The 13,704-nt window shown below is 32.8% G+C and overlaps 1 protein-coding gene across 1 annotated transcript in view; it reads right to left on the reverse strand.

Annotated features, from left to right (window-relative positions):
• Positions 1 to 13,704, reverse strand: part of SYCP1 (synaptonemal complex protein 1) — a gene marked incomplete at both ends in the record, with an annotated part of 96,090 nt that overhangs the window by 50,958 nt on the left and 31,428 nt on the right. The window contains 4 exons of the mRNA XM_080916005.1: positions 586 to 690; positions 5,031 to 5,092; positions 11,570 to 11,637; positions 13,256 to 13,440. Of these exons, the coding sequence (XP_080772131.1) occupies positions 586 to 690; positions 5,031 to 5,092; positions 11,570 to 11,637; positions 13,256 to 13,440 (420 nt within the window). The remainder of the gene's footprint in view (positions 1 to 585; positions 691 to 5,030; positions 5,093 to 11,569; positions 11,638 to 13,255; positions 13,441 to 13,704) is intronic.

Here is a 13,704-nt window from a genome sequence, read left to right on the forward strand (position 1 = left end):
GCAGTTCTAATTCTTTTATAGGTCTATGAATATATTTTAAATTAAAAGCTAAGTTTAAATATAAACACTATAAACAGTATATGAATCCAGCTTAGTAAGGGCTAAAATTTAAATGTATCAAGAAATACTAAAGATAACAAGAAATAGAATTATTATAAACTACAACATTATACACAGGCTAAATTATTTTTTTTAAGATTTTACTTATTTTATGTGAGGACATTGTCGCTGTCTTCAGACACACCAAAAAAGAGCATTGGATCCCATTAAAGATGATTGTGAGCCACCATGTGGTTGCTGAAATTCATGTCCACTAGAAGATCAGTCAGTGCTCTTAAACACTCAGCCAACTCTCCAGCCCGTGGTAAGTTGGATTCTTAAATGTTGACCTTTTCTCCCATATTACAATATGTAGGTTCCCCAGGTATATTTCAAAGCAGTCATTAGCACATTAAATATAATGGGAACACATACTTTCAAAAAATGTAAAGAAATCCTTCACAAAGCAAATAACTACACGATACTATATTTTATAAATCTATATTCTCTTAACAAAACATTGTAAACAAACGTATTTTAACAAACCTCTCTGGTTTGCAAAAGGAAACTTAGTTCTTGTTCTTTCCCTCGTAATTCTTCAGCAAGCCTCTCAACTTGTTTCTTTTCATTTAAAAGTTTTTGATCTTCTGCCTAAAAACAGTAGGAAAATAAAAGCATGATTGTCAAAATACATACATATTGAAACTGCCCAAAGAATAATATAAAGAACTACAGTGTATTTTGTTGGCTAAAATTGCCTCAGAGAAAAACAGTCATTATTAAGTAAATTCCAAAACCAAAATTTGACAAAAAGAATAATGAAGAGCCCTGGGACAAAAAAAAAATAAATTATTTATTTAAAAACAGATTTCTGTAGTAAAACAGAACAGGGTAAATGAGAAAGGCCAAGCTTAGGAAAGTCAGACTCTATTACAAGAAGTAAATAATTCCAAGAGCAATGAAAATTACAAAGTATTGTTGAAAGACACAAGAAAACAGAAAGGCTAAGCATCAAACAGAAATAGATAATGCACTGCTCCAGTTGATGCTCCAGCACTGAAAGAAGACAGAGCTTTATCCACGGGGTAAGCCAGAAAGCCCTAGAGAAGAGACTGCCAGTCTTTCACACACACCAAGTTCACAATGCTTGCTAAAACTTGGATGCAATATTAAATCTGATAAGACAATGGGTACTGGAAAAGAGGCCCATTTTGTCATTCTTCTTGTCTTGGATGGTTGTCCCTGTGTACCATCTTGAAAATTAGTCTATTGGTTGTAAGCTATTCTAGGCATAATCACAATTTAGAAAGCCAGGCAATAGCCTGCCCTTAGATGTGAGACAACAATTATGATGGAGAACGGTATTTTAAGAAATTTGGGAGAGCTGGAGGGTCAGGCAATGAAGAGTACAGTAGTCAGTAGCCACACCTTCCATGATAAAAAATACTACTTAAGAATAGCTGTGGAGATTGAAGGTCTAAGTCTGAAGTTAGTGAATGTCTGAACTCCTGAGACTACCTATCTACTCAACAGTTCACTATTAGGACTAAAAACTCTGAAGTTTGGTTGAGGTAATTTGGATGATGCTATTATTTTACCTAACCTTGCAATTTCTACAACCACCTCCCTCCTATATAATATTGAATGTTGTGTGGGAAAGAATGCACTGAGAATGAACCTACAGTACAAATCTCATATATTTGGTTGTGAACCCAGTCTTTAATAGTTGAACCATCTCTCCAGCCCAACATAGTACAGATCTCAATGCTATGTTTTCTTCCCATGCATTTAGGAGATACTCAATAATCAGACATTAGTAGTGTTCTGTGTTCAAGCTGAAGAGCCTCTAGATTAGAAACCGCACTGCCCACAGCTGCTAAATCTGGCCAAAAGATTTTTGATATACAAAGAAAGAAAATTCCTAAATTGAAGGCAACTCTATTGGGGTTTTTTGGTTTTTTTTAATAATTAATTTTTATAGTTCAGTATTATCTCCTTTCCCGCAATCCCCTCCCCTTCCCCCTCCCATTGCATCCATAAAGGTGCTCCCTCTCCCAACCATACTCCCCCCTCAGCACCTTGGCATTCCCCTACACTGGGAAAACAAGCCTTAGCTGGACCAAAGAAGGCAGCTCTAATTGTACATCGGACCCTAAAGCAGGCCCTATAACAGATCATAACATATCTATTATTAAATCCAAATACATGAAATTGAACTGGCTAGTATGATGGTTCAGTAGGTAAAGGAATTTACTACCAAACCTGATGACCTGAGTTTGATCCCTAGAACCACATGGTTATCTGTCCTCTAATTTCCACACATATGTCATCACACAGATACACACTATCAATCAATCAACTAATCAATCAATTTTAAAATGGCTAAAATGTCAGAAAAATAACTCAAAAGTCTACTTGTAAAAAGTAACAAAGGTCTTCAAAGAAGATACAAATAGCATAGAAATAGTAAAGAATAGTTTACAGCACCTACTACGGAGGCTAACACACAATATCTGTAACTCTAGTTCCAGGGAATCAGATGCCTTCCCCTGGCTTCTACAGACACTAAGTATATATTTAGATTACATATATACATACATACATACATATATACATGCATGCATATATACATACATGTAATCATTCACACAGACATAAAATAAAAATAATTATAAAAATTAAAGGTGAAATTTATCATTATAAAAACAATGTATTATTATTGAGCCATTTCTATAGACGATAATGAAAAGAGTATTTCAGACTAAAGAGAAAGGTAAACACATTCACTGAGGATAAATCAGTTGTGGATGGGTAGTGGGAATAGGGAAATAAGGAGGTGGCAGAAGGCTTATCCAAAATGAGTAGTACATGAAAAACTATATGAAAACCTACAGTCTTCCAACCCAAGGAACCAATTTTAATTAGAAGGGTTAGGAAAAATACAAGTTCCTGGATAAAAGACATCAATGGTCTCTCTCCCAGCATTGAATCCTGTGTACTAAAATACTGACCTGCCTACCAAGATGTGTCTATAAGTGAATGGGGATAACCACTGTAATAGGGATAACCAAATGATAAGGTATGAAGCAGGTCCAAGGACTGATTTCATGCTTAGTGTGGTAAACCTAGTGAAAACCCCATGACTAAAAATATAATAGGCCCTAGTAGAGAACTTACTACTGTTTTGCTGAATTATTCATGTTACCAAAATGCCTTCTACCTATCGTTTTGTGTGTGTGTAGTAAATACACTAAGACAGCAAACATTTATTAAACAGCTCTGAATATAACATATTACAGTACTTATTTTGCTTAATACCTTTTTGTTGTCCACAGAGAAACAAATGTAAACAAAATAAAGCTATTTTCTTTGCATGGTATTATTAACTTCAGAATGATAATAAAGTAGTACAATAATACATTGCTCAAGATAAGTTTAATTCCAGGTTCTAATTTGGACATGATGTAGCAGATAATACAGATTTTTCTTTCTAAACAGATGTTTGGGGAGAGGAGGGTTAGACTTCTTGCAGATTCAAGGCAAGCACTGTAGCTCTGAGCTAAAGTCACAGTACATACTGACTTCTATTTCTTGAACTTTCATTTGATATGGGCATACATGTGCATATCTCCATATCATCATTGGTATTTTGATTTTCCTGATTTTAATAATAAAATGTTGTATGAAAGTCTCTTAATTTTGCCAGCACTGGAATAACCAAACAATACAATTGAGCTATAAAGCAGTCATATTAACTACATACTTGTACATATATTCCCACTTATAGCCAGATCAACTACAAGCCTATGCAGATATTCCCACATACACTTACATCAATCACAATCCTAAGTACACATCCTAAGTTCTTTTAAGCAAGTTTTTAAGACATATTAAGCAAGTAGAAACTGAAAACAAGCAGAGGAGTAATAGTAGTATCTGAAAAAGCAGACTTCAAGCCAAAAACTAGGTCACTACACATTAATAAAGATGATAATACAACAATAAGCTATGAATGGAAATAAATGTGCATCAAATATTAGTGCACCCAATTTCATAAAACAAAATCTACTGAAAACAAATGAATGGACAGGCCAAGATACAGTAATAATAAGTGACTTCAATGTCCAATTCTGTTCAGATATCATCTAGACCAAAAAAAGTATATAATAAACTACACACATAATAAAATTGTATCAGAGATCAAATGTTAATACACATTAACTGAATATCCCATCCAATGGCTATTGAATATATATTCTTTCCAGTAGCCCATAGAATTTTCTTTAATAATTTTATAAATAACTTTACAAATCCTATATCACCCTTCTATCAAAACTTGGTAAGAAGACAACAAAAAGGATAATATAGACAAAAATATTTAACAAACATAAGTTCAAATACTGGCAAATCAAAATCGTATCACATTAAGAAGATTATGTACCATGATTGAGCAGGTTTCATTTCAGTAATGCAAGAATGGTTCAACATATGCAAATCAATAAATATAATGTAGTACATAAAAAGAATGAAGAGTATAAACCACATAATCATTTCAAGAGGCACAGAGAAAGCCTTTGATAACATCCTTGAATAAATTAGATATAGAAGGATAATGCCTCAGTGTAGCAAAACTATATTTGACAAACCCATAGCCAATATCACACTGGAAAAAAAAACTGAAAACAATTTCAAGAAGATGTAGGTCAAGTGTGTCTACTGAATCTTTGTGATATGATATAATATTCATACTTCTATGATTTTAAGTGTATTGTCAACATATTTAAATATTATAAACATTCTGGCCAAGATAGTTAATAAAATCTATAAAAATATATATATGCAAAACAGCAGTTTTACTCAAAAGCAAATTAAATTTTTTATATTTAGGAGAAAAATTAGAATGAAGTATGTATAATTTGAAAATATAGGCTAGTAATTTCAAAATTATCTTTAAAGTAATTACATGATATTAAGTAAGAATATATACTTACCAATATGTTTTTCAATTCTTCAAGTTCCACTTCTTTGTTATTTTTTAATTTAGTCATCTCTTCTAAAATAAACAAAATAAAGTGTGTTAACAGCTAGATTAAAAAGTAGGAAGAAGAAGAAATAAGCATAGTGGTATTTAAAAAGAAGAACCAACCCATATCTGGCGCCATTATCAGGATAAAAGCCTATGGCTAACTAAACAGGATATAAAGCCTACAGAGAAACTGCTACTATTATGCTGCTAAATGAATACATACACCACTAAAAAAGATAGATTAACACTTTAAAAGAAGCTTATACAGAGTCTAAGTCAACTATGCAAAAGTAATAATGGATAAATATTAACACTCATGTTTCTAGGTTAAGTTATAGCCAAATGAATCCAAAACTCATAAAGCAAAATAAACAATGAGTCCACATAAAAATAATTTGGAATTGGGTGTATACTTTTCTATCAAAACTGATTAATTCCTAAACTTATCTGGTTTATTAGCTTCTCTTCAAATTTAAAGAATGGACCTTTTTTCAGATTCATTCTGAACATTGCATAAAAATTCAACAGTAGGTACTTTGTAATACCATTCTCCATCTTATTGTGTAACTGGGTCATATTTGATTGCATGAAACAATCCCTACTGTTTTTTCCACCTTAAATTATCAAGACCTTGCATTACTCATATTTCATCTCTAACTCCTATACCTATTTTCTTGCTTTCACACTTTCATTCTTGCTACCAGGAAAAGTAGTGCTTTACAGTACTTATTGTTATTTCTGTGAATTCAGTAGTAATTTTATAAAGTCTTTGAAGCATAATCTTCCCACTTTTTACATTGTTTAAAGATTTATTTATTTATGCATGTGAGTATTCTATTTACATGTATGCCTGCAAGACAGAAGAGGACATCAGCTATCATGTGGTTTCTGGAACCTTGGAATGAGCAGCCAGTGCTCTTAACATGTAATTTTTAATTTGCACTCCCATACATAGTATTTTCAACATTCTATCAACACAACTACCCAAAGCTTCTCCATACCTTAAAATCTACTCATACTATCCAACGCTTCCTTAGTACCTTACCTACTCTTTTGCTTCCTTTTGGTATCAACATTAACATTCAATAAGAAACCTGAGCATTCACCTCAAATATATAAATATGTAAAAAATATGAATATGTATTTATATTTTTAAACTGTAATATAAATATTATCATGCTGTTCATAAATATAACCTAAACAAAAAAAAGAAATTTTGATATTTTTCCCTTAATACTTTAACATAATTTTCCATATCCCCTCATCCTGGATACTATTGCCCCAATGGTTTTATGTTATATCTTTAACTTTTCCCCTCATAGTAATTAGAGATTTCCCAAAAGCACAGTGTTTTATTTCATGTTTTCACAATACATATAGTGATGCTTCAGTTCTAAAATTCCTTATACAAACTTCTCATAAAAATAATCTAGTATGGCAAAGTATTGAAATTACAATGTAATATATAATAGCTACTTAGAAGTAAAAGTTGTTATAAATATGAAATAAAGATATTTAAAAGTACTAAGACTATTCCTTAATCTACAACATTCAAAAATTCTAAAGAAAGAAGGTAAGTGCAATGATTTAAAAATAAAACCTGTATACTAAAGGAATTTTTTAATTAGATAAAAGAAATTGTCATTAACCATTATATTAGAGGTTTAATTGGTTGGCTGTTTGGTTAGTTAGTTGGTTGGTTGGTTAACTGGGTTTTGTGGTGGTGGTTGGCTGGCAGGTTGGTTGGTTGATGGTTTTTTTGTTGGTGGTGGGGGTTGTGGGGATTGGTTTCACAAGACACTGTTTATCTATGTATCTCTAGCTATCCTGGAACTCACTCTAGACCAGGCTGTCCTTGAACTCAATACAGATCCACATGCCTTTGCCTCTCAGGTTCTGGAATTAAAAGCATGCACCACCACCATGATGGCAAGTTAGTTGTTAGTTGGTTTTTTGAGACAGGGTCTGTCTATATAGCCCTGGCTATCCTGGAATTCATTATGTAGACAAGGCTGGCCACGTTGTCTGCCTCTCAAATGCTATGCCATCATGACTGGCCATCTTTAATAATTATGCTAAGAAGTCAAGTTATAAATAAAGTTATTTGGACACTACAAGGTTGGATAACCAAGTATTAATCTACAGTGAGAAAGTAAGCACGGCAAAAGAAAAGGCATTAATATGGTTCAATAATTCTACCAAATCTGATAGGATAGCATAGACATTTTCTTCAGTGATGTAGTCACTGAAAAGGTATTTATGCTCCAATAGAACACTGCACACTGTCAACCACACTCCTATAAACACTATAATGAAACTCACTAAGTCTCTCACAAACACACATACACACACACACACACACACACACACACACACACACACACACACACCATGAAACTAGAAAGGGGCTAGTTGGAAAAAGCAAGATTATAAGAAATGAGAGGGGCACAAACAAAACTAACTGTGATCAAAATTTGCACTGTATGAAAATGTCACACTGGTTATAATTAATATATGCTTATAAAACTATTTTTAAAAAGGAAATCAACCACCACATGGTCATCTCACTAGATGCTAAGAAAGCATTTGACAAAATTCAACACCCTTCATGTTAAAAGTCTTGAAAAAAACAGGAATCCAAGGCCCATACCTAAACATAATAAAAGCAATATACAGCAAACCAATAGCCAACATCAAGCTTAATGGTGGGAAACTTGAAGCAATCCCACTAAAATCAGGGACTCGACAAGGCTGCCCACTCTCCACTACCTATAGTACTGGAAGTCCTGGCCAGAGCAATTAGACAGCAAAAGAAAATCAAAGGGATACAAATCAGAAAGGAAGAAGTAAAACCATCACTGTTTGCAGATGACATGATAGTGTACTTAAGCGACCCCACAAATTCCACCAGAGAACTCCTACAACTGATAAACAAGTTCAGCAAAGTGGCTGGATATAAAATTAACTCACACAAATCAGTAGCCTTCCTATATTCAAAGGACAAACGTGGAGAAAGAAATTAGGGAAAAGATATCCTTCACAATAGTCACAAACAATATGAAATACCTTGGTGTGACTCTAACTAAGCAAGTGAAGGACCTGTATGACAAGAACTTCAAACCTCTAAAGAAGGAAATAGAGGAAGATCTCAGAAGATGGAAAGATCTCCCATGCTCATGGATTGATAGAATCAACATTGTAAAAATGGCCATCTTACCAAAAGCAATCTACAGATTTAATGCAATCCCCATCAAAATTCCAACCCAATTAATTCTTCATAGAGCTGGAAAGAGCAATGTGCAATTTCATCTGGAATAACAAAAGACCTAGAATAGCAAAATCCATCCTCAACAACAAGAAAACATCTGCGGGATTCACCATATCTGACCTCAAGCTATATTACAAGGCAGTTGTGCTGAAAACTGCTTGGTACTGGTACAGAGATAGGCACGTGGATCAATGGAATAGAATACAAGATCCAGAAATGAGCCCTCACATATTTGGTCACCTGATTTTTGGCAAAGGAGCTGTAAACATTCAATGGAAAAAGGACAACCTCTTCAACAAATGGTGTTGGTCCAACTGGCACTCACCATGCAAAGAATGAAAATAGACCCTTTCTTATCTCCTTGTACAAAGCTCAAGTGTAAGTGGATCAAAGATCTCCACATTAAACCAGGTACACTGAAAGTATTAGAAGAGAAAGTAGGAAAAACCTTAGAACACATAGGCACAGGGAAAAATTTCCTGAACAGAACACCAATGGCTTGTGCTCTAAGACCAAAAATTTTAAAATGGGACTTAATGAGATTGCCAAGTTTCTGTAAGGCTAAGGACACTGTCAAGAAAACAAAATGGCAGCGAACAGATTGGGAAAAGATCTTTACCAACCCCACATCTAATAAAGGTCTAATATCCAATATATACAAAGAACTCAAGAAGTTAGACACCAGAGAATCAAACAATCCTATAAAAATTGGGGTACAGAGCTGAACAAAAAAATCTTAATTGAAGAATATTGAATGGCTGAGAAGCATCTAAGGAAGTGCTTGACATCCCTAGCCATCAGGGAAATACAAATCAAAACAACCCTGAGATTCCACCTCACACCAGTCAGAATGGCTAAGATCAAAAACTCAGATGACAGCAGATGCTGGTGAGGATGCAGCAGAGAAAGAGAAACACTTCTCTACTTTTGGTGGGGTTGTAAACTGGTACAACCACTCTGGAAATCAGTCTGGAGGTTCCTCAGAAAATTGGACATAGTTCTACCTGAGGACCCAGCTATTCCACTTCTGGCTATATATCCCAGAGATGCTCCAACATACACCACAGTGCTCATAGCAGCCCTATTGATAATAGCCAGAAGCTGGAAAGAACCCAGATGTCCTTCAGTAGATGAATGAATACAAAAATGTGGTATATTTACACAATGGAGTACTACTCCGCTATCAGAAACAATGACTTTATGACATTCTAAGAAAATGGATGCATCTAGAGAATATCATCCTGAGTGAGGCAACCCAGTCACAAAAGAACAGACATAATATGCAGTCACTGATAATTGGATATTAACCCAGGATAGCTGTGAACACCCCAGAAACAACTCACAGACTATATGAAGTTCAAGAAAAAACAAAGGCCAAAAAAAAAAAAAAAAAAAAAAAAAAGGAAAAAGAAAATGAAAAACCATTATGCTTAATCTTTACATAGCAAGAAAACTTTAACTATTTCCAAGTTACATATTGTTTTACATGTACTTTATGCTCATTGTAACTAGTAAGATTTTAATGCATATTATCAAACCTTTAAAAAAATCAAGTACTGACAAAAATGTATTCATGTACTTTTATGTAAAAATGCTTAAAATTTGTACATTTATCTTTGTTTTTTTAAAATAAAGTTGTTCAATTTTTTAAAAAAAAAGAAGTATATATCTCACTTTAAATGGCACAAGTTCAATTTAAAAAATCATTGTGTCCTTAGTCCCAACATTAATGTCTTTGCTCATCAAAGAACAAGCATTTCATATCTTTCTACTACATATTTGCTTCAAGATGTCCAAAATAACCATGTCTTAGTCTGAATGACTAAATGTTATAAATTTATCTGTATCAAATAAAAAACAAGTTTTATTAGATATTTACATATTAAGCTATTTTAGATGTTTTCATACAGTGTGTTTGTGAATGCAACCTAGTGATATATAATGTTTGTCAACAAATAATTTTCTGATTTTAGAGCTTATAAAAATAAGGACATCAAAATAGTAAAAAAAAAAAAAAAAAAAAAAAAAAGGAAATCAACCAAAGAGTCAACTACTTACAAAATGTTAAGTAAACATTTCAAATACTAAGCAATATTGCTTGTAATTATTTTAATTGTACAAGTAATTCAACTAACAGTACAAATATTCAAACTAATATAAAATTTTATAAAAAGCTATAAAAATAATGTAGAAAAATACCTGTAAATCCAGGTATATTAATTAAAAATACCTTTTAACTGAAATTGAAAAAAACTTGTTTTATCTTTTAACTGTCTATACTTGCAGATATTCAGTCTAATAAATATAAAGTACAGACTTCTAATTAACTACCAAGTCATAAGTTCACAGAATTACAAAATTATTTTATCTGTGTAAGTCCTTGAATATTAACAATATTATATGATAACATAAAATCATTTTTTCCTAAAGGTATTTTATGATCCAACTCCACTGAACCATAGATCCACAAAATAAAGGATGAGCCAGGTGTGATGGTGCACATTGGTAATACCAACACTTAGGAGGCAGAGACAGGAAGATTGCTACAAGTTCAAGACTACCCTGGTCTACACAGAGAATACTGGGCTAGTTGGAGCTGTACAAGACCCTAAAGAAAAAAAATAAATAAACAGACAAACAAATCAATCCAGGAAGTGATGTACTCCTGTAATCCCAGCATTCATGAGGCAAAAGAATCATATTTTGATTTCAAAGATTTCAAGACCAGTCTGAACTATGAAATATGATCCTGCCTCAAAAATGGTCTTAAATTGAATGTAATCAATTTTATTCAGTCCTTTGAATTCAGACCTAAAGATTATTCAGACTTTTAAATCCAAAAGTAAGGAAAACATAAACATCTCAGGCTTGTATTCAGACATCAATAAACCACATAAAGAAACATAACAGCTTTTCTCAGATTGAAATATTCTATATTCAATTAGAATTTTCCCTAAGTTTTATATTTCTTTATTTTATATAGATGAATATTTTGTCTACATGAATGTATAAATACCACATGTATGCATATTGTCCACAGAGGCAAAATAAGATTACCTAAAACTAGAATTATAAACAGTTGTCAGCATCATATGGGGAAAAAGAAGTCTAAGTCCTCTGCAAGAGCAGTAAGTACTCTTAACTGTTAACAGTTTAAGAAATTTAACAAAAACACCAAATTTATTTTTATAATTAGTTATTAATATTATCAAAGGATATTAATCTCTAAACCTTACCTAGTTCACTTGATTTCTTCTGGAGCTCCATAGTAAGCAGTTTCAGTTGATCTTCATTTTTTTCCAATCTTATGAGATAAATTTTAAAACTCAAATTATTATTTTAGTCACCATTCATCTAATAACTAAAACTGGCACAATGTAACAAGTGATATATCTAAACATTAAGTATTAATCTGTATAAGGCAGTTTAAAATCAAAATTATAATTGTAATAATTATTTTATCTACCTAAAACCTTAAGGCTTATAATGTGTATGTTAACCGCTAAATGATAGTCTAAACCTTTTTAACCCCAGCACTTAGGAGGCAGAGGCAGGCAGATCTTTGAGGCCAGCCTGGTCTACAAAGCGAGTTTCAAGACAACCAGGGAAGGCAAAACAGAGAAACCCTGTGTGAAAAAAAAAAAAAAATTTAATATATTCTAAGCTTTTCTTATTTTCTGTTTCCTTAAACCATAAAACTAAGGTGAGATAGATAAACAGATAAGTGAGCTTGCTGCCAAGCCTAACAACCTGAATTTAATCCCCAGTAGAGAACCTACCCCTCTGATCTCCACACACAAGCACATACATATATATATATACACAAATAAATATATGTAGTAAATAAGGGGATGAAGAGATGGCTCAGGGTGTAAGAACACTGACTGCTCTTCCAGAGGACCTGAGTTTGATTCCCAGCAATGGCTCACAAATGTCTGTAACTCTAATTCTAAGAGATTCAACACCCTTTTCAGGCCTCTGTGCACTGTATGCATGTAATGCAGAGACATACATGCAAGCATAAAGGTTTTTTGTTTTTTTAGTAAATAAAAAATTTAAATAAGGTAATTGGAACAGATAATTCTATAGTAATTTATAATTTTATTGTTTAAAATTTTTTGACAAGTTAATCATAAATATATAATAGAAGACTTTTAAAGGTTACATTTTTCTTCTCACTATGGACAGTAGAGAGGAAAAATTAAATAGACTCAGGATATATGTTGGGAGAGAAATTTGTTACTCTCATTTACTCTGCCAAATTCAATTAAACATCATGCTAACAGAACAAAAAATAATTACCTAGGTTTCAACATACTTTTATATTAAAACTGTATAAAGTGAGGGAAAAGAGAGCTAGTTGTTAACAATTTAATTTTACATAAATACTATTTAGGTTAAAAGCAAATAAGTATTTACCACATATGTAGTAGTATTTACTTTATTCCAAGATAGTTACTAAATTAAAATATTGTTAAGTTACAGACCTCAGTAAAAGATAATTCTTTAACCTGGACATTATTCCTAAAACACTAATAATCCAAACACAGTGGTTCTCAACCTGTGGGTCACAAGTGCTCTGGCAATCTCTGTCTTCAAAAACATTTACATTATGACTCATAATAGTAACATAATTACAGTTCTGAAGAGAAATGAGAATGATTTTATGATTGGTGTCACCACAACATGAGGAACTGTATCAAAGGGTCACAACATTAGGAAGGTTGAGAAGCATTGGTCCACATTATTAATAAACATACTTATCTATCACTAAGCCAACATTTAAGGACTTGTCTATATAGCTTGACCCCATGGCAAAGCATGCTTGGGAACTATTCCAAAGAATACCTGATTTCAAATGGTACTGAATTTCAAAAGTAACTCATTTATGTATTTACTTATTTGTTTAAAAACTGTTTCACCTTTGCTGTTCTGCTCTCAGTAATTCCTCCAAGGTGCAAGTAGTAGCTTTAAGTTCAGTCACCATAAATGAGTGAGTAGTATTAGCTTTGTTGAGTTCTTCCATTTGAGCTGCTTTTTCTTCAGTGAGCTGATAAATTGTTTTTGTTGCTATCTGCAAATCTTCCTCTAAAGCTTTCTGAGTGCTCTAAGTGAAATAAAACACATAACAGAAAGAATGATGCAAAGGCCTAAAATGTTTAAGGCTTAAGTCATCTGCTTTTATACATTTGTTTGCCTTTGCACTCCATACTTCCACCTTCCCATTGTCCTTCCTTGGCATACTGAAATTACCCATGCACTACCAAATTTCAAGTAACCATTCTCTATAGTTCTGATCCCACCACAGAATTGTCCCATGCAGTTAGCCCACACAGATCTCTTCACTGTGTTAATGACAATTTATTAGCTT

Source organism: Micromys minutus, assembly GCF_963924665.1.
Source record: "Micromys minutus genome assembly, chromosome: 4".
Classification (NCBI taxonomy): Eukaryota; Metazoa; Chordata; class Mammalia; order Rodentia; family Muridae; genus Micromys; species Micromys minutus.